Source organism: Plectropomus leopardus, chromosome 2 (assembly GCF_026936395.1).
Source record: "Plectropomus leopardus strain MGB_pleo_1.0 chromosome 2, ASM2693639v1, whole genome shotgun sequence".
NCBI classification, from domain to species: domain Eukaryota; kingdom Metazoa; phylum Chordata; class Actinopteri; order Perciformes; family Serranidae; genus Plectropomus; species Plectropomus leopardus.
In genome coordinates, this window is record NC_142177.1 from 25453965 (window position 1) to 25476110 (window position 22146).

Sequence of the window (22146 nt, forward strand, 5' to 3'; positions counted from 1 at the left end):
TTGGAGCATCTTGGGAATGCTTCTGGGGAATTTGTCAGCAGTTGCTCCCACTCACAACTCACTGATTCAATGTCCTGATTAAATATCTAAAACCTGATCAAAAGGCTGATTTCTGATATCCAATTACATAGTGTTTCCCCTGTGCTCTCTGTGCCGGGCAGCTCCGACCTATAAATACCCGAAGGACTCCACAGAGCAGAGGAAAAGGAAAAAGAAGAAAGGAATGGTGTGGGATGTTGAGAAAATGCTGAAAACATCCTAATGGCAGCTCGGGCAGGAGGCCAGAGGAGAATGCCTTCAGACAGAACAAAGCACAGTCAGAGGGAAGGACGGGAGAAAGGGGAAGAGAGAAGAAGAAAGGGATGAAGAGGAAAATTGAAGTGATGGCCGGCTTAAAGATTATCTGCCACGACGTCCATGACACTGGTGGAGTGCTCATTAGCAGTCTGAGCCACACCTCAAGGAGAGAGCTTATTTTAGACAGTGAGCGGGGAGCAGCACACACAGGCAGGGTCATTTTTCCTGTTATAGCCCCCCGTCACTTCTATGACTGAGACAGCCGCAGTCAGCACTATTACTGTATTGATTAATGGATAGTGTGGGATGCTATAAGAGGGAGTGGTGCTTGTTATTATGGGATTAAATGAAAGCACGCCCACTCCTGCTATTTAACTGCACATGCTCCCACAGGAAGAGGCTACACTGAGCACTGTGGTTTTGTTGCATGGTAGATAACAACATTTAGCCACAACTTTGTGGAATTTTATAACAGATACTGATTTAATTGAAGGGGTTTGAGAAGCAAGCTAACTAAATTTCTTATTTCTATTGATGCATTTCTGGAAACTCCAAAAGATGTTGAGTCGTAAAAACTTCTCATGTGATCTTCATATATGCAAACATTGCTGCAACCAACTCCTTACGCAAGACAGCAAAAAGACAAACAACCATATGTTTCAACAAAGTGCATTTAACCATTAGTTCAAACCTAATGGCTGAGAATGTAGCTTATTCACTTATCCTCCAGGATGTGTACCTAGTAGAATATAAAAGATAACAGCTCTTAAAATTATGAAAAAATCGGACTTTCGACATGAAGACGTACTATAGAGAGGTGGAGTGAGCAGGTAGAGCAATTAAAAGAAATGGAACAACTTACATACAACATCAAGGGAAAGGTGAACTAGTCAGAAAATGATAGTCAAAGTGGGAGACTAACAGTGTGATAGATAGATAAATATTGGCTCGACAGCCAGAGTATGATGTGTATGTGTGTGTGTTTTTTAAACATTATTATTACTATGTGTGCATTTATTGTTTTTAAGTAATTGTTGTTTCTCTCTCTCTCTCTCTCTTGAACACATTATGTTTCACTTTATTTTGAGGAAAATACAGAGAAATGTGGTCACAAGTTCTCAAAGCTCAAAGTGTCCTCCTTCTAACGTTTTTGTCCAACCACCTGTGCACCTGTGATTTTAATCTAATATCTCTAATATGTTTCATCTTTATCAGATGCTTGTTATTTATCATTTTATATGTAAAATAATATGCTCATTAACAATACTTTGTTGCTCCATCAAGCAGCATACAGTATGGCACTGTTTCCCCTGACTGTACAAAATAAAAGCGTAGCAAAGGCGACCTCTAGTGTCAACTGGAGATTATTAAAAAAAGAAACATTTCAATAACATTTCATCACAATTTCAACTGTTCAAATGACACCACAGTCAAAGGTCAAACAGGGCGTATGGTAATCCATCCAAAAAACTTTAATAGGTGCTGGATCAATCAAACTAACTAATGCACAAATCAAACGTAAGCGCCACACATTGTAATAAAAGCTCTCTGCAATTTGGGTTATTTCTTTCTATCTGAGGTCTTTGTCAGGCACTGTCATATCACACCACAGTTTAAGGTGCCTCTTATGGGAGGAAAATCCTAAAACTCTTCAGTTGTTCATGACAAACAAAAACTGAGATCAACAATTCAAGTAATGTTTGCTCAGAAAAATGTGAATGAATGAGAATTGTTAAACAAAACAGAATCTTTGAGAATAAATACCACCTTAACAGTTGTGCTCATGCTTAGGGTATTTGTAGTTGTTGTTTTTTAATCATATAATTGTAGATTTTATTTTATTTTCTCTCCTGACTTGAAATGTGTGTTTTGGTTCTTGTATTTCTCTCCTGAAATTCAGTATTTTTCAGCACTCAACACAAAAGTTGCCATATTTTAAAATAGAATACGGATTTACAAAAGGCCATTAATGATGCGTTATTTTTGAAAGGTTTACCCGTAAAAAGCAGAACAAGCAGCAGCAGCAAGATATAATGATATGCTGAAGTAGTCTAAATTGTGGACAAATTGCACGCGAATATAGATTTCCCAAGACATATTTTAGTATGACAGCTTGCAAAGAGGGTTTCCACTGTTATCCACACGTGCTTGTGAGAATGGTGGTGCTGCAGAGTTTTAAGTATGCAGTGCTTTGGTCGAGTATACTATCCGGTTGAGGGGTAAGCAGGGTTGTAAGGCGGCGGTGAATGTTCATGTGATGTTGGTGGCTGTGCAAAAGACGGGCCGATGAAGTTCACCATAGGCACCTCTGGACCAAATCCACCTGGTATGGGAGCTGGACCATCTAAGAGGACAAAAACCCATATATGGGCTGTTATTACTGAAATTTTGTGTTGCTTCCTTATTTTTTAACCTTTTTCAACCGCTAACAGCACTCATGACAGTTTATTTTTTTAGAAAAAACAAAAAATAAAGATTAAAAAAAAAGATATTTTCTAAAGTTGTGTGAGTCATGTAACAATACAAAAAGAATGAGACGTATAATTTGGTAACAAAGGGCGCCCCAAAAAACTCCTCCAACTTAATTAATTAGGTTTAGGTCTTTCCATCAGATTAGTTAGCAGTAAAAAATATCAATATTGCTGTCAGCAAATGCTAACAAAAATGTAGCTCTATTTCATTAATGAGAATTAGATTTTTAAATATATAGTAAATCACAGTACAAACTGAAACATAACATTCAGTTGGACTATTTTGTTCATCTGCATGACATCATCCAAGCCTGCTATAATTATACAGCAAGGTAAAAGCTAGAATAAACATTTGCATTGTGTGTTTCTGCAAACCATGGTTATGTTACATTTGTACGTTTAAAATTTTTAAAAAATGAAAATGAAGTTTTAACATATCCACAGCATATTAATGTCGTATGACAACACTGTGGTCAACGTGTGGTCAGGTGTAGGTACAAAAACCACTTGAGGTAATAAAAAAAACATCACGTTTTGGTTTAGAATATCTTTGTTGCTAAAACTTGGCTGGAAACGTGAAAACTTTTTGTTGGTCGCAGTTGTGCCTAAATGTCACATCATCCCCCCGATAAGAAACTCCGCTTATATAGGGCAAGTGTACATTGTGGGAAATTAGAAAAAGTGGGACAAATAAACATTGTAATGATATGTTCAAAATCAACAGACAATCACCAAAACTGGTCTTGAATTGTTGCCAAAACACTTCTTGCAAAAGAAAAATGGTATTAATTGCTTTGAATGAAAGCTGAAAGTTTAAATGAAATGTTGATCAAAAATAAACCCACATGTACTCTGAACTACATGATCCACGTGGGGCGTACAAATTTACAGTATCAGTAGTTTGCAGAAACATACAATGCCAACATTTTATACTAGTGACTGGGCCGCTATATCCCTCTACCAGCCACATCTTAGTTTACAAATGTCTGAAAATAACTCACAAGATCCCATGTGTGGTGGTGGCGCTGAAGGATTGGGCAGACCTCCAAATCCAGGCTGGCCAGGTACAGGCTGGTATCCTGGGTTGGATGGGAAACTGGGGGCAAATGGTTGCTGGGGCCCACTGATTACACTGGTAGGGCCTGTCACAACTGTAGGTAAAGTCATAGATTGAGTTTGATTATAAAATAATGTACACATGCTTTTGACAAAGCCAAGCTAGCTCTTCCCACCTGTTCCCAGTCTTTGTGCTAAGCAATGCTATTTGGCTACGACATATTTATTGTACAGATGTGAAGTGACGTCAGTTTTTTTTGTTTCACATATTCTATTGTATATTGTTCTTCTTACTCATGTATCTTTTGTACATTGTAGTATCACACACATATGTTAGATTTCTAACTTTACACACTAGTTTTAGACATTACGATGTAGCATGAGGCACAAAGTTCATATTTCTCTGCATACTCAACACATTATACAGATTTATGATGTAAATATTCACATACTGGTGTGAATTGTTTCTATTATTACTGTATTTCTATTCTATATTTTTACATACTTTGCGCTGGAACTTATTTGTTATTTCTACTTTCTCTGGTTCTCCATGCCTAGCATCAGAGCGACTGTAACAAATCACACTTTCCTCCTGGGGATCAAAAAAGTATCTCTGAGTCTGGAATTTCTCATCTAAAATGCAGCAAGGAAACAAATAAGCATATTGCCCAAAATGTCACACTTTACTGCTTGCACATACAATACACAAAATGTTTTTAATTCTAGTTGCTTGCACAAAATAAACTATGACTTAATATGTGTCTTACTTTGGGACCCTCGGCTGCGACCTTTTCGACACTTCTTGTAGAGCAAGCAGCAAGGAGCCATACAGCAGATGACGAGACCCACACAGATGATAATCGGGAAAAGGGATCCTAAAATGCTTCCCAGGAGTGTACCAAGTTTGCTTTTTGCTATACCACTACTGCTACTGGGGGAAAAAAGACACAAAAAGCTATTGTAAATACTTAAAAATGCTAATATTTTTTCTTTAATGGTATATAAAAAATTTTAACACGTTCACACCCTCCAGCACCACAGCGTTGTTGCGCTTCTTGAGTTAGACGGTCTCTGATGCTATTGCAGCAGGATCTTGTGTGGCAGTCTCCACAGCAGAAGTACTCGCCACACTGCTGATTTTTATGTTTGTAACCATCTCCGTCCACGTAGGCGCTGCAGGTATCAGCTGTAATATATACAACAAAGGGACAGGCTGAGGAGAAATGATGGTGAGAGGTAAACCCTTTGAAAGCTGACAAAATTGGTTTGACTTCTTTCAAAAACATGGGAAAAGAGCAATGAGCAACTAGAGAATAAACGACCACAAAAACTTGTCAGAAAATTGTAAAAAGTGTAAGAAAATTGCCTGAAAATTAGCACAAAACAAGAAAGAGGAAAGTTAAAAAAAACAAACAAGAAAATTACTTTTTAAAAAAGTGCTTATAAAAAAAAGTATAAATATAAATAAAAAGTTTAAAAAGGCATCTGAAAGCAGCACAAGAACAATTATCACGCTCCAGGTTTGAAAGGGTTAATTTAGGCTTTACAGGACAACATGCACTGATAAGTTTAGCAGCTAAATTGGTTAAATAGATGTATAAAAGCTCAAAACTGGTGTTGCTGCCACTGAAAAGTAAAATCAAAGTAGTTATGAAAGTGTGGCACCTGACAATTAACTCATTTAAACCTGACTGAGTCATACTGGTTTCCCCGTGTGACCGTCTGCATATGATTGAGGATGTCCTAAAGATCCCACACCTGTTGAAAGAACACCAAAATAAAACTCACCCCATGCAGCCGGGAGCAGGATCACACACAGAACACACACAAGAGCGGACAAGACCCTGGAAACCATATCTGCTGTGTTTTAGTGGAATAAGCAAATGCGTTTGACTGTACAGTGCGACAACCGTTTAGACCTGTCAGTCTGTCCCACCCTGTAGCAAGCGGCCCAACAGCATTCCTTTTTTCATGAGAAACACTTGTCACTGGAGGATTTATTAATTTTTTTTTTGCAAAAGGGAGTGCTCAATGTAAACAGACCAAGATGGCAACAACAACAGATACTATGTCGGCAAACAAGCCAATAAACTGTTCCTTTTTAGTCCGAATGTATTTATTCTGCATGCTGGCTTTGTTTCACTTCCCTTAGGCTCCAAACTCAGATATAATGAACGTTTTAAAACAATTTTTGCAGGTTTTACATGATCTTTCCTGTATTTTAATAAAGGAGACCATTGGAATTTAAACCAAAATTCAGACCACGGGTAAATCTGCTGTAGCAATGCTAGATTTCAGTTTCTTTCCCCATGCGATGCAGTTAAGCAATAAGTGGATCTACCCAAACTTGCTTTGAACCAGTGTTGAAATTTGCCTCCACCCAATGTCCTGCCCTGAGCTGTTCTTTTGCACTTCAGCAGTTTTATACTTTCCCATTTCCCAGCTTCCGCCTCCACGCCCTCAATAACTGTACATCAAGATATCATTTTCTCTTCATGTAAAAAAGTATATGTTTAAGGTTACTGCAGCATTTATTTGTGCTCAGAAGTTAAAAACTAGCACATTAAAAACTAAAGTGAAATATTTAAATGATACTGGGGTAAGAAAAGTCAGTTCTTTCTTTTTCTGAATACTTTATTTTTCAGAACATTAAAAACATGTAAACATCCAAAAAAAATGCAAACTACAAAACATGTGAAGATGGACCCCAATTCCTCTCCAAAGCTAAAAAAAGAAAGAAAAAAAAAAGAAAAAAAGGGAAATATCTAAAAACAAAAAAACAAATTGCCAGAGCAGAGAACTATTCGCTGAAGCTCAGCCCAAACTTCAGCAGGTCTGGGGTAGATTTTTTCCAATTTACAGCAGCTATATGCACTAGTTTTGAAGTCATCTGAAATCATATAATTATTATACTTGGTTTTGGAAAAACACGGAAATCATCCTATAGAGCCTACATTCAATTTTGTATCTAATTGTTCTACATCTGTCTTCATCATTCTGAAAACAAAACACATCAAATGTTGAAGACGACAAGTTTTTAATTCCACCACCTTTAAAAAGGCAAAAGTGTCAGATGTTACTATTTTCAATAGTCTAATCTAACAGAGGCAGGGCAGGAGTTGTGTAAACAGCCTTGGGGAAGGCCAGGGATAGCTGTAATGCTTTTGACATTTCTGTCTGTGTCTTGGAGCTCTTTTAAGCCAGTTCATTAAAAAAATGATACAAACTAGTTGCATGTGTCTGCCATTAAATGGTGTAGCTGCTGTCTCTGTAACACAAACAGAAAATGCACTGTTTAGTCTCAAAGAAAAGAAAAGCAATGTTCACTGTAACATATTCTGAAAATTCAATAACCAAAGTTGGGATGAAACAGAAAATATATATTTTATTGAACTCTGCAGAGGAAGTGGTGTGTTCTTAACAAAATAAAAGTAATGTACATATATTCTTAAAGTAGCATCAATGACAATTATTCTTGGACGTGAAACACAGATGGAACAAGAATAAATCTCTGCTGGTATGTCTTTCACACAGAACACAGATGGCTATAATCCACACACACAAAAAAACAGTCCAACTAAAGTCATCTTGAAGAAACAACACTGAAATCACAGGAAGAAAACATTTATAAAGACAGATTGAAGACCAAGAGGCAAGCAAACAGAAATACAAAGACGAGGCGCTCTGGACGCGTGCACATTCCTCACAAATTAACTATTTTGCAAATTAAAAAAGATATGTGAGGACATCTGCTCCTTTCATTAGCTGGCATGTGGTTTCTCATGATAGCTGGTAAAGTAAAATAAGTCACAGCGTGGATGTGACTGAACTTTATTCTGAAATGTGTACCTGTGATACTCACATATAATGAAACATTAAAATGGAATACATAAGGTACTGTATGTTCTTTGACCACAGCCAGTGTCTCATGAGACAAAGTTAAAAATCAGGGTGACTCCAACAAAACTGTGTCACATGAGCAGTGACTGTATTCTGAAAGTACAGCTGGATAATAAGAAGAAAGGTCACTTGAGCTGTTAAAGTCATTTCAGTTATCAGAAAGCAGAAGTGACAAAGCAGAACAGGGCAGGCATATTAGTTTAAAGTTTAGATTAAAAAAAAAAAAACAGCAACAGGCTACTTATTAAACATGACTGCTATGCTTGTAAAAACCGATAAAGGCAATGGTAATGAGAATTTCCAGAAAGAGAGGAAAAAAAAGGATTTGACAAGGCAAATAACACAATACTGGAAAAAAATGGTGACCTTTAAAATTTCATAAATGCACAGTTTAGGTTGTAACTATAGTGTAAAGGCTGCATTTTGCAAATAATGCGGCAGGTTGAAGTAAATGTAATCCTTTATGATGACAGTCAAGTCAGAGTAACACAACACTATGTGAAACAGGCAAATCAAACGTAATATGGCTAAGAAGGCACGACTGTTTCTTGCATTTTCTAAGTATAACATTTCTTTTTGTGAATGTTTGGTGGAAAATAAATCACCTTTGGTTATTTCATTCAAAGCTGCCGATGCATTTTAGTTACTTGTGTTGTAAGATGAAAACAATGAATGAAAACAACCTGAGAAAAAGAGGAGATAATGACATGAAGTCTCCTTTGTACATTAACACAAAAACAAAATGTGTGCAAGGCTTATTTTGTCAGACTGACAAGATGAATGTTCCCTTTTTCCGTACAGTTTAAAGAGGACCCCTTTTCCTGAACATTGTTGGTCAACTTTAGACTGTATAAAGGCGTGTACATAGTCTTTAAGTTTGAAAAGTGAAGCTAATGCTGAAGTGCCATTAAGTGTATTCTTGTTAGTGGCCAGCAGGGGGCGATTCCACTGGTTGCAAAATGAAGCCTGGTTGCATGTTAATCAATGCAAAAAAGGACTTCTTTTCACTTCTTACCTCAGTAAACATTTTTCTTGGTATTCTTCAATATAATTTTGGAAATTATGGTCCATTTTGAGTAAAATAGATGATAAAGATTTTCACATCTAAATATGGTCACTTCTGGATTTTGAAAAAAACAAGATGGTGATAACTACAGTGCCAATCTCGAGGCTTCAAATTGGTAGTCCACAAACCAATGGGTGACATCACGTTGGCCACTTCTTTTATACAATCTGGTGGGAAGGATTATACACTCTGCATTTGTTCCCAAGTAACACACACAAAGCAATTTAAATTACAAAAAAAAAAAAACACTTCATCTTCTAAGCACTTCATCTGCCTAAAGTAAACTGGCAGAAAGCAGCGAGATTATGACCATGACCACAGAGTCTGACTGCAATGACTGTAGACAGTGAATGAAGAGGTCAGGCAAGTTCAGCCGGTGCAGTTTTACAGGGAACCAGGAGGAAGATGCTCAGGCATGTCCAGAATGCTAGAAAAAGGACTTTTAATCTGTAAAATCAGACTCAGTGGTTTCATGTGTAATTCACCAAGATGACCAAGAAGGAGCCAACTAAAAAATATGTTTAAAAAAAAAACAACAACAATCTCACCACTTGTATACTGTAAGTCCATGCATTACGAGCCGAGAGGTATCAACATTTTCATTGGCAACTCTTCGACGGAACAGACGCACTACAACAACATTCCCGTATTTAACCACAAAAACACATGAATCAAGATAATCCTCCTCTTTGATTCAGGTTACACATTTCCAGTTCTGCCAAGTTCCAAAATGTTGCAGCACGTTTAAAGTGGCTGAGAGTGAGGCACTGTGATCTTTTGTCCGATCTAGGGTGGCGGTGCAACATAAGCAGGGTTGTACGCTGGCTGGGCTAGATAGTCTGTGTTTGAAAGTGGAGCGTTGGGCTGCGGCTGATGAACAGGAGGCTGCAGAGGGTACGCAGGCTGGCCGGGGGTGAATGCAGCCTGACTGTAAGGCATCGGGTGGGGCGGGTAGCCAGGACCAGCTGCACACAGACAGAAATCATGAAGATGAGAGGGTTGAAAATATTTAGACAGTGACCACAAGTTCACTTCCATCACACAAAGTGACCATAAATGTTAAATTTCCTATTTTACAAAATTCAGACATGACCAAACTTTATACCAGCGGCGGATATTCCACCTCCACTTCCGACTGCAGCTATTCTGACGCACGAAATTGCACGTGTTTTTTTTAAAGCTGCAGTGTACTGTGTCATTATCCAATGTTAAACACTGTTTTTCTATAGTGCCCGGAAAAAAAACACAGTAATCACCAACGTCATTCCTTTTAAAATATGCATGAAGTATATGAAGAATACAGACAACTATTTATATAGATATATCTATATATATAGTGTGTGTGTGTGTGTGTGTGTGTGTGTGTGTGTGTGTGTGTGTGTGTGTGAGAACTATATATATATATGGTGAACTCTCTCAAGCAAACTGCTTTGTGGACCACAATCAGAAAGATGTACATTCTCTTTAAGAGTGGTTACAGGTTAAAGAGTTACGTTTGAGACATGATTTTGTTTCATTTTAGCAGTAGTAGTTTTGACAAAAATGCACAGTAGTTTTAGTCAAGCTTTAGCAAACTAAACTAATTTTCTCTCTTTCATTAGAAAATCAAGTTTGTTATTCCCAATTTATAGGTAAAATGAATGAGCAAAAAAAATTGACTTGATGGCATTAATATTGGTATTAATCACATCCTATCATCACAATCAGACCTGTAACTCTTTGCCTAAGCTATATTAAAAAAAAAACAATCCACACTCACTGGCTTCCTGATATGTTGGTGGCGGCCCTGCTGTGAACTGTTGTCCATGATAGGGTGTTGCCATGGGCTGCGGTCCATAACCCGGCTGCACTGGTACGGGTTGGTAGGGCGGATACTGGCCTCCCTGGTAGGACTGAGGCAGCCCAGGTGTTGCAGTTGGCTGCTGGGGATAATGCTGCGGAGAGGCCGTGACCACAGTGGTGTGGGTGGTGGTGGCTATCACAGCTGTAAGCAAACAACACAGACACAGATGAGAAATACAGATAATGTAGGCTATGTATGAGGTTAAATCACACTTTGATTTGTAGTGATGGGAGGAATAATAAACGGACTAAACGAAAAGTAGTCTTGACCAGAAAAAAGCAATTCTGGTCTGAACTGATTATTTGGTGAAACAGGAATCATGATTATACGCTGGTTTACGTGGAAAATGAGGTCACTGAGAATGACACAACAACTATCAGCACTTCACTTATGCACTAAAATCTCCTCTGACTGCCCAGCTGCTGAAATCCAGCCAAGAAAAGAGAAGAGTAAATATAAATGTTTACACAACTATCTGAGTCAGCTTCAGTTTTTACCTTGTTACACAAATTAAGCGTTATGAACAACGATGTGTGCTTTTTGGGTGTTTTATTTGCTCCGGGCTTTGCCTCTCAGACTGCATACCGTCTGGCCTGTCTTATTAATGGAAGTTGTTGAGGCCATACACACAATGAAAGTACGACCTGAAGACAGTACTCTGGGTGGAATACTATGAAGCCAGTTCAACAGAGCCAGGCTCTCTTTGACTGAGCTGGCTCGACAAACCTTGCAGCCTCGGTCAGAGCTAACAAGGTACCACGAACAAACTTTCTTTGCTAACTCAGGGTTTCTGCTTCAGACGCTGAGCTTTCACAAAAAAACATTGAACACGTTAAAGAATATTAAAATTACAGCACAAAGCAACACTGTTGTTTCAAATAAGGCAAGTGCTGACAGAAAATGACAATATGGTAAATGCAAAAGTTAATATAGACAATCCATATAGGCCGTTATATCACTCTGTTATTTCTAACATGACAACTGCTCATTATAATCAAGAACTGAATGAAAGAGACGTATTATCACTTTAATTTTTGGGCAAATCAAAGTAAAATGAATTTTACAGATTGAATAATAAATGTGATAAATACCAACACACTAATCTATCAGCTGTAATATACCAACTGTGTAACAACAGACTTCAGCAAATCAGAAACAAGCATATCCTAAACATAATAAGTGGTAACAGTATGATATGATTTGAAGGAATTATAATGCATTTAATGTGAAAATAACGTCATCCTGATTATAAAGATATAGTGACCCGTTCATGTCTCATGTGATCTATGGCTTTCAAGAAGCTTATTTTTGAGCCACTGAGGGCAAACTGACCAGAAAACGCCACAGACACATTCAGTAATTCAGTGAGAGCCACAATCAGATGAATAATTCTGTCTAAGATTTTCTGCATCTCTGAAAAACTGTAGGCTCCTTTGGGGGGAAAAAAGCTTAGCAATGCATAGCAATAACTGCGCGGCTTTGTTAGGTGGCATTTATGTGACATTACAGCTCAACAAGTTGTATCAAGTGTATTTATAGTGTGTTCAGCTCATACACTGACACTGATTATGGAGTGACGCTCCTCAAATAGGATGTGAAAGACACTTTTCAGATTATTTGAAGCAACTTCCAACCAGGTTAATTTTGCCACATAAGTTACCATGGCGATCTAGCCAGGTTAAAAGAGAGCCACCTTGGTAGTGCAGGAAACCCTGGCTTTAGACTCAACAAATCTTGCTCAGGCACAAATCTTGCTTTGTAGTATACCAACCTGGACTGAAAAAAGCCCACCGTTTGTGCATGTTTTTTTTTCAGACTGAACAGATAATTTACTCTATATTTTATTTTAAAGTAAAGATTCTCATAAAAAAAGACCGTTGAGCATAGGACAGTAAAGGACGGTGCTTAATAAGATACTGCAAGTTCTCCATTAAGGACACTACACGATTTGGTTTGTGCATTATAAATACAGAGATGTACACAGCTGCTAAACTGATGAAATTGTATAGACCAAAACCTCCACCCTCCACCCTAATGTTTCCACTCTAATGTGTAAACTCATTACTGTGTACGTTAAGTAAAATTGAAACAGTGATTTTTTTCTTTACTTTTTATTTTTAAATGCTGCAGGATGTGGATGTGTGTGAATATCAGTCACTCTCCAACCATGTTTTTTTCCCCACAGAGTGGGAGTCATCATGACCACTTCCTGTAAATGACGTGGGATGGTCTTGAGTTTTCCAGACTGTGGTTGTCGTGGAAACAATGAGTCACACGGGGTGGAGCTCTGACATTCCTGGATGTGATCCCGACATGCAGCAACCCAAGTTGGGGAATCCACATTCCTGCTGCTGTTTAAGCACATTGCTCTCTCTCTCTGCCAGAACTGAGTCGCTGCACGACAAAGCCTGAACACGCTGACTAAAAAAGCCAAACTGTCAGGAACATCCGTACATGCTCAAGTGCCAACACAAATACACACACTACTCAGGTGCTTTCCTCAACTGAGGGGATTTTTTTTTTTTCTGAATTCATTTAGAGAAGTGAGTAGGCCAGACACAAATAAGTGATATCCAACCTAATTACTGGGAAGAGAAGAAGAAATCCAGCAGCAGAAATAATGAGTCCAAGGACATTAAAGACCAGAGCTAAATCCTCTCTCGTGTCATGGAGCAAACACGATGAAGGCCGCCTGTCATTAATTGCACAAAACTCATAAAAAATAAGGCGTGGAAATTCCTATGGCAATGCTTTCCCTGTTAAAATGCATTCTCACTGTAAAGTTTGTAAAGATGACTGTCCACACCACCAGAGCTGAACATATCAAACATACTTAGCCCAATTTATATTTGTATGTCTGAGTTTCCCCTTTTCATCCTTCCAGTACAGTTGTCTCAACATAAACCAATTTTCTCACACTTTTTCTATCTATTAATAAAATTCACATATTGTCAAACCTGTCGTACAACTCGTGTTTCCATAAAAAAGAAAAAAAAAAGTATAAACACTGATTTGACCTAGAATCATGAAACCATAACCTGGATAAATTTAGAGTTTAAAAATGATACATAAACTCACTAAAATAAAATTTATAACAAAGACAAACTTAATGCAAAAAATAATATTCTGTCCCTCAAATCATTATTATTATGTGTTGTCAATTTAGATATTTAGATATTTTATTATTTTTGTTTGCTTATTGAGGTACAGTAAGAATGCATTTGTGTAGGTTCCTGTACATTATCATCCTCTGCTCCACCTGACAGTGTAACACGACTTACTGTAGGCTATAGTATTATCTCATTACATCTCCATGACTGTCACAAGCCTCATATCACAATTAATGGAAATATTATCAAAACCGCAACATGGCCAGGTGCTATATACACATCACGGGAGCTGTCTCTTTGATGAGGGTAAAATGTGTCACAACATACTATTTTAAATGAAGCATATATGTGCTACAGAGATGCACCAACCTGCAAATTTTATTCCACATATAAGGTAACATGCTTGTTTAGTACAGACCCCAGCAACTATCACATCATTATCTTTTTCCCCTAATAAAAGTAAAATGGAAAAATTACTACTATTACTAATTCCTACTAAAATTTTGAATCACAACTGCAATATGACTTAATTACTTTTTTTGCATATCGTGCAGCCTTAACCTTAACATTTTACTTTTTATAAAACAATGCCATCTTTAGTTCTGTCACAGCATGGCAGTGCTCTGATGACATGCTGCTGACAGCTTTACAATAAATATTTTCGAACTGCTTCGGGTCCTAACCACCACTGACTCCACCAAACCTTTTATATTTTGGTTTGCAAATTTGCAAAAGCGGAACCTGACTGTCTGCAGTGGTGTGAAGTTCTAGTTTTTATTTTTTGTACATGAAACTTCCTCATACATTAAGTGGAACAGGTGGCCTAAAATGGAAAATTCAGGGGCGTCAATTACACTAATAATAACCAGTTTATGATAAGTAAGGGCGTTATGTGAATCCGACTTGAACACTTATATAAGAAAACTTGCAGAAAACAGTGAAAGAAATTTACAATACAGAATTGTTCATGCGTGAGGCTCAGTGTCTTTGTTTGTTTTTCTGCAACGTAACCCAAACTCTTAGTAATTAATGAAATTTGGTCGACAGAGGCCAGGAAAAAAATCATTGCATTTTGTTATATCAAGCTCCGAGATGAAACTACAAAAAGTTGAGGCTTGGTTGCAAAACCTCTTAAGTTTCCAAGGTCTTAAAACTAATGTAAACTTACTCCCAGGAGCCTTCTGAGTCGTCACACTTAATGATGGGGGGCTTTCACACATGAACACTGGTTTAGTTTGTTTCAGATGTCTCGTCTCAAAAACTTTTAAGTCTTGTGAGAACACGACGACTGCAGCAGTTAAATCTCGGTATCTGCTGCACAGAGAATAACAGTAAAAGCATATTGACTTAAAATAAACTACAGTGCCCTTGATCATGGTAGTCGAGAAGCATGTCACTCAATGCAATGCTGTGGCGCATGCATGTGTTTATCAGAGAGGAATATAATATGTCAGGCTCTGGCTACACAGACAGTACTTGTTAATATGATCATTTCTTTGTTAGTTTTTTCGGTCTTGTCCTTTTCATGGGATTTGCAATGACAATACCAAAAACATAGAATACCAACAGACTTATCCTCAAAATCAACAATTTGATTAAAACCATAGAATCTTTCCCCTTTAAAGCTGTTATTCATCACACCAATGTACTACTAAATCACATCACTGAAAATGAACAGGCCCACACTTGTAAAACAGCAGAATAAATAAAGGACATGATCTTTCCGGTGATAAAACTTGAGCAGTGTTCGAGTCTGACACAAACTCCACAGCAATTATCAGAGATGGCTATACTTGGTCATCAACCTGCGGGATACACAGCTAACCACGGAAGACCATAAAAATCAGGAACTTCACAGTTTTGAACAGAGTTAACTTCACTGAGTTAAGCAACTTTTTGTAACTGTTGTCAGTGTCACATATTGGTGCGATTTGGGGAATTCTCTGTGTTTCAGTGTCTGTTACTAGTAAGACCAAGTCACTGCAGTAATGAAAGTCATGTGGTGGGTGGGCCAACAGAGCTCAAATTAGTCCCCTGATGTTCAGTTTTAAAACTAGACAGACTGATACACCAACACACTGAAACTAAGAGTCTGACTTCTTCAATAAAACAAACCCCAAAAATCAGGCACTGTATTTTACGTAGGTTGAGAAGCTGTCCGCAGACAGTCTGTCTGTCTGTCTGTCTGTCTGTCGTTAGCTGTGTGCAGGAAACATACATGTCTGCAGCTACATGCTGCAAAAGCAGCAGCAGCAGCAATGAGGACCAGCTTAAACTAAATGTTAACTGCAGTTCAGTCAATTTGTAAGTGGCCCTTGTATAACACAAAACCTAACTAATACCTACGAAATATGACAGCAACAATAGCTTGGAATCAGCTATATGGGGGCACTGATTTTGAAGAGTTTATAGTTTATCAGACCACAAATGAGACAAGCTGGTGCACAGATGGATTGGGTCAGTGGGTTTATATTTAAATTCAATAATAACTTATAAGTAAGATAAATATGAAGTCTTGTGTCATATGTAGCTTGAAAAAAAAATTTAGGGAGTTTTTTTTTTTTTAATGCAGCTATTTCAAGGTACAAATGTGGAACTTCAATTATGGCAATTTTTTAAATTAATAAAATAGGAAATGCTTGATTTGAGTGTGTATGTAGTCAGAGATGTCCTTTATTTAAATCTATTAGTCATAGTCAGGATTTTCTTTGACAAAATCAAACACTGAAGTAATTTAAGACAAACGCTTAAACGCGGAAATAACACCACAACATTAGGAAACACTATACTTGAACTATTCAGTATATGTAAAATATGCATACCTGTAAGTAAATAGGGGAATAATTCATAATAACAGCTGTGCTGGTGTCTCTAGAATTCTGCGTTATTATTATCTGCACATGTTTTTTGACCGCCTGCTTCCACCCTGGCAAGATTTCAAAAAGATCTTGGCAAAACTTGGGCCAGCATAACTCTATTCCCAATGCAGTTCTACGCTTCAGGGCATTCATGCATTTACTTTCACTTTCCTTTCCCAACCATGTAAGTTTCTGTTTATCTCAAACACTTGTTAAAAGTCCTCTTGTGTTCACCTACATTTACCTGTTCAGGTAGTTTCAAAACATTATTTTATCAGGATTTGGCTAGTGAAATAGAAAATAATACAAAACTTTTATTGTCTGATCATGTAATTCTGGTTCCAGTGAGTAACTTGTGCCAATTTATCACTTAAAAAACACTGAACTACACCTTTAAGATCTTTTTTTCAACCTGGTAGATACAGCAGCGCTACACTGTACACATACTGCAATGTTGTGGCAATATTACATTGTTCTTACATCCCTCTACAGAAGAGGAAGTTGAGGTTTTGCTGATTTAGTCAAGTAAAAATATTTCCCCAGTCCAGCTTCTGGTCAAAGAACTAGGTGTCGGTTCTGCATCTAAAGAAGCATCACCAGCAACAACAGGCAGATTTAATTGCGAGTGGAGGGCTACTTACGCCTTGGCTTGCGGCAAATCTTGTACAGGCAGCAGCAGGGGCAGACACAGCAGCAGATGAAGATAAGCAAAACGACCACGAAGCCACAGATACCAAGGATCATTGGCAATGGTGTGCCATGAGAGTTAAAGGTATAATCACTACAAAGAAAAAAAAAACATGGAAAACAATATTTAAGATGCAATTCCCTTAGTAAATTGTAGTGCTCAGTATTTGTCACAACAACTATCCCCTGTGCAATGATCACAACCTGAAAACACAATTAATTCTATAATGACATAAATAATACAAAAATACATAGTATAGCCCAGATTTTATAATCTCCTACCCTGTTTATATTGTTGAATACATTAACATCAGATATGTGAGCAAAGCATATTTAATGAATCTGTCACATTAAAGGACACTTTTGCTACTATAGGTTGCAAACTGATTCACACATTAGCCCCAAGCAGGTGGTCGTGCACAGGAAAACACTACTTCCTGTTGCTTGTCTGCAAAATCTTTGCATGACAGGCTGCAATACACAGCTCTACTGATGTTAGGGAAAAAGAGAAACTACAGCTTGAGGTAATTTATAATCTGTTTCAGAAATTAAATGGAATACCAGTCCTCTTGTTCATCTTCAGTAAACCGCCAGAAACTATCAGTGCAGCAGTATCTTCTGAGGCAGGAACCACAGCAAAATCCTCTAGTGCATACTTGGTACGGTTTGTTATCGTACGCCTTACAGTCCGAGTCCCCAGCTGTTAAAGGGCAGAGAGAGAAACCAGAGAGGGACAGCGAATGACAAAGCTTTAGGGGTGAAGAGGTAAAATATGGAGATGAATGAAACACACACATGCCTCAACCCATTTAAAAATGTAGGCATCACTGGTAAATTTAGGAGTTCATATATTAGTTTAATGGTCTAGTCTAGGACAATCTAACGAAACTTAAACAATAAGTCAATTATCTACTTATTAATGTGCAGATAAGTGTATGAGGAGCCATTTTTATATGTTTTTTATGCGTTTCAACCAGCAAATAAGTTGTTTGAGTTCATTTGCCCAACTTGAACTCGCACATCCTTCAATGTGACTACTGCGCCAAGCAATATTGATGCTGAAAACTCACCCTGACTTCTCTCTAATGAATAAAGTAAATTCTTCTTGGATGGTCAAAATATTTAAAAAGAAAAATGAAGACAAAGATATGTATTTGATTTGTGACCTGGGAGTACTTCATTACATGATTTTTGTTAAAAAGATCTAATGTCCTGAATTCTGCGATGCTGGGAATACATTGAGTCTATGTTAAATTAAGTAGAAAGTTATCCCCAGTAGATTACAAAATCCTATTACTTTTCCAAAACTTTCAATGATTTTCCCAAATTCTATGACTTTTCCAGGCCTGGAGAATGACATTGTGAAACTCCATAATTATTCCACATTTCCCATAATAATGGGAACCCGAAAAAACGTAATTCCCTCCCCAGTGCTAAAAAACACAATATTCGAAGATCCTCCCGCGTTTTGCAACACACCATCTCTTCTCATAAATAACGAACAGTCCCTAATAACATTATATTGGACAATAGCTGTACGAAACGTTAGCAAAGCACTGTCAACAGTCAGATGTGTCATAATAACGTCATATCTGTCGTTAAATTCGCCTTCAAATCATAAAAAAAGATATATTGTGACCCCGTTAGTCATTTTAAGTTGAGACAAGCGGGTGTTTCGATGTTAAAACAATGTTTGAACAACAGACGTTAACTTTAACAGACAACACAGCCCTCCGTTGTGAAGCTAACGACACTGACATCGCCCTGTGGTCCCCCGGTTTGTAGCTAACTGAGCTAACCGTGAAACCGAAAATGAGACAATAACGGACAAAAAAAACATGAAATAATTTAAAATAAGTGAATAACAATGAAAACTCACCAAATACAGAAGGGGCCAGGACCACACATGACGCCAACACAACAACAACACTGCACAGGCCTGACGCCATAGCTACTAGTCTCCGGGTTCAGGCAAAAAACTGGTCTGAACAGAGCAGAGCTGCTGCAAAGATCCTCTATTCAGGACTGCGTCACTCACATGAAGACCCACCCATGCTCCTGGGTCATGTTTTCACCCCCCCTGTCAATTTCTCTTAAAGTAGCCTGCAGGTATTTGTACTTTTCCATTTTGTACATCTTTATACTCCACAACATCTCTGGGGCCAATATTGTACTTGTAACTCCACCACATTATTTGTACCACACTTATCACTTTTCTCTCATACCGCTCCTGTCCAGAGAAAACCATGATAATAAACTCGAGTATTAACCCTTCAAAACCTGAACAAATTCGCGAGAGTTTTTACAAACTTGGGAAGGAGGCAATTAGCAATGGAAGAAAGAAATGGCCCCATAATTTGCAAGAAATTAAGCACCAAAAATTACCTGAAAAAGGTAAAAAAAAAAAAAAAAAAATAATAATAATAATAATAATAATAATAATAATGATAATAATTTTTTTATAATTAAAAATAAGGAAAAAAAACATGAAATTGACCTGGGAAATTGACTTAAAAATTCTATAAATTTTGTAGCATATTTTAAATTTGTTATTATGCTAATTATAAATACAATTTTTCTTAGCTTTTTAAAATTAATTCTCTAAATCTACTTATTTCTTGCAATATATGGAACATTTCTTACCAAGTTGCTCATTGCCCCTTCTCCAATGTTTTGGAATAAATAAAATCAATTTTCTCAGGGCTCAAAGGTTTAAATACTTGTGAAAGGTTTCTGAAAGCATCACAAGACAAGTGATGTCGCTCCAGGGTTCAAAAGGTTCACCCTTTTAAGACGTGTATCAACATCGGTTTTCCTGTGACGCATTCAGATGCCTTTCCCATGCATTTTAACCTCTGAAACCTGAGGAAATTTTTTGATTTTTCAAAACACAGGGGAAAAAACATATTCAGAAACTTGGTAAGATATGTTCCGAAAAACTGCAAAAAAAGTATTTATTTTATGATCATTTGTGTCGACTCTTGATGGCAGTGGGGGATATTTAGATCCTTCACTTGTGTAAAAGTAGCAATATCAAATTATGAAAAGACATGTATTCAAAATATTACTTGTGCAAGTATTATCTGAATATGCTAAATATATATAATAAAATAAAATATATAATAAAAGGCTATATAATGTAATTATTATTATTACTGATGCTTTAAGGTGTGAACTGCATTTTAATATTGTAGCTAGTTAAGGTGATTATGATTCTGACTTTTTTTTAATGTTGTTTGAGGTAATTTAACCTATAACAATGCATCATATTTGATAAAATAATCAGGAATTTTGTATGTGAAATCTGACATGAGACTATAGCTGTCAGACAGTGCAGTAAAACTACAATATTTCCCTTTTAAAATGTAGTGGAATAAAGTATAAGCAGCACAAAATTGAAATACTAAAATAAAACAAAAGTAACACAACATTGTACTTCAGTGCATTACAAATAACAACTCAGATATTCCTCCTAAGGGACCAATTAAAACACACTGGACTTAAATATTTCCAGTCATTTCTGATGTCAGAATAAGCATAAAGCTAAAGATTTGGAAAAATATTAAATAACAAGCAGGCAAACAAATAAATTAGTGTATATTAATGTTGCTTTTATAGTCTGACATTGTCAATAAAGGCCCATCTGGTTGATAAACTTTAACTCTCTTCCAAAAACAAAACCTTTGGACTTTTTAAAAAAAAAATACACATAACAACATACAATACATACAGTATCAATATATTTAAATGACATATGCTGTATAAATATACTTTTATCAATTCACTTGTGCCCTGCATTTAATCCATTGCAGATTAAACACACACACAAACAAAAAACAATTTGTAGTGTCCTGTAAGTACTAATAAAAAAATTAGGACTATATTTCTAGTTTTCCTCTATTTTAGTGAAGAAAAATATATAACATGGTATGTTTAATCTATCTGTATCAAGATGACTGTTGTATTAAAAGACATTTTACTATAGCTATCTCAAGCCTAGACCTTTTCATTTTGGATGTCACACATAAAACTGCTTTTAGTCAAAGTCAACCACTCTGCAGATTTAAGTCAATTAAGGCATGACAAAAGTCCTGCAGGTAAACTTTATGGTAGTGCCAAAGCCTGAAGAGATCTGTAGGGGGCAGCACAACACCATGACCACCAGAGTCTGTTGAGTTGAAAACCTTGGTACTGCCTCAGAAGACTTTATAAACAAATTCAAACATTACAAAAATACATTTTACAGATGAAACTTGCAGTCCAAGTTATCTGCTCTCTTAATTCAGTGAACAATATGGAAGCTATTTTATTTAATTTTATTTAAATGTTTCAGACAGTGAGCCTGTTTATACCTGGTATTAACATGTTTCTGTGAGTCAAACACAAGTGGACAGACAAGACACACTGCAATTCATTTGCACCTGTATCTATCATACATCACCAGCAGACAAACTCTGAATTTTATAGTTGCCGTGGTCTAACGTGTTCAGACTCTGTTACTTCCTTTGTGATGTGTGCTCCAAGGTCAAAGGGACCTCAGCATGGTTGTAACACCCGTACTCTCTCTGGCTCCTCACTTGCATGCTCATTATTCACCTTAGCTGTTGGGTCAGTGTAGCTGTCAGCAGGATTCAACATGTCTCCTTCTATGGGGCAATACAATGGACAGCAATGCAACACACTTAGTCCAAATTGTCCTAAATGGCATGTCTTCCAAAACAGCATTAAAAAGCCATACTTTAGTATGTTGTCCAAAATTGCATAAAAAAGTCATACCATAGCACATCGTCCAAAACAGCTTAAAAAAGCATTAACGTGGTGTCATTTAACAACCACTACGGTTGATGACAGAGTTCTT

General features: G+C 37.1%; 2 protein-coding genes across 3 annotated transcripts; both read right to left on the bottom strand.

Moving 5' to 3' along the window:
- Nucleotides 1-1350: 1350 nt before the first annotated feature.
- On the bottom strand, nucleotides 1351-5794 carry LOC121952035 (uncharacterized). 2 transcript variants are annotated; one of them, XM_042498558.2, is made up of 5 exons: nucleotides 5613-5794; nucleotides 4851-5010; nucleotides 4592-4752; nucleotides 3770-3919; nucleotides 1351-2641 (listed from the first exon to the last, which is right to left on the bottom strand). In XM_042498558.2, the coding sequence occupies exons 1-5, from the start codon at nucleotides 5677-5679 to the stop codon at nucleotides 2502-2504; spliced, it is 678 nt and encodes a 225-aa protein (XP_042354492.2). In that variant the 5' UTR covers nucleotides 5680-5794; the 3' UTR covers nucleotides 1351-2501. The 2 variants fall into 2 exon arrangements, with proteins under 2 accessions (XP_042354492.2, XP_042354491.2); XM_042498557.2 differs by having other exon boundaries at nucleotides 4592-4755; nucleotides 5613-5779.
- A 1395-nt stretch (nucleotides 5795-7189) lies between these two features.
- Nucleotides 7190-19324, bottom strand: LOC121957496 (uncharacterized). The gene is made up of 5 exons (XM_042506094.2): nucleotides 19168-19324; nucleotides 17850-17988; nucleotides 17243-17382; nucleotides 10550-10774; nucleotides 7190-9755 (listed from the first exon to the last, which is right to left on the bottom strand). The coding sequence occupies exons 1-5, from the start codon at nucleotides 19235-19237 to the stop codon at nucleotides 9577-9579; spliced, it is 753 nt and encodes a 250-aa protein (XP_042362028.1). The 5' UTR covers nucleotides 19238-19324; the 3' UTR covers nucleotides 7190-9576.
- Nucleotides 19325-22146: the final 2822 nt, after the last annotated feature.

Excerpts from the sequence above, each read along its gene's own strand:
- LOC121952035 (XM_042498557.2), bottom strand. The coding sequence starts at position 5,679 with ATGGTTTCCAGGGTCTTGTCCGCTCTTGTGTGTGTTCTGTGTGTGATC. Across the intron at positions 5,011-5,612 it reads CCTGCTCCCGGCTGCATGGG|CTGATACCTGCAGCGCCTAC; the intron begins GTGAGTTTTATT and ends TATATATTACAG. Across the intron at positions 4,756-4,850 it reads CAACGCTGTGGTGCTGGAGG|TAGCAGTAGTGGTATAGCAA; the intron begins GTGTGAACGTGT and ends TTTTTCCCCCAG.
- LOC121957496 (XM_042506094.2), bottom strand. The coding sequence starts at position 19,237 with ATGGCGTCAGGCCTGTGCAGTGTTGTTGTTGTGTTGGCGTCATGTGTG. Across the intron at positions 17,383-17,849 it reads GAAGATGAACAAGAGGACTG|TGATTATACCTTTAACTCTC; the intron begins GTATTCCATTTA and ends TTTTCTTTGTAG. Across the intron at positions 10,775-17,242 it reads GATTTGCCGCAAGCCAAGGC|CTGTGATAGCCACCACCACC; the intron begins GTAAGTAGCCCT and ends GTTTGCTTACAG.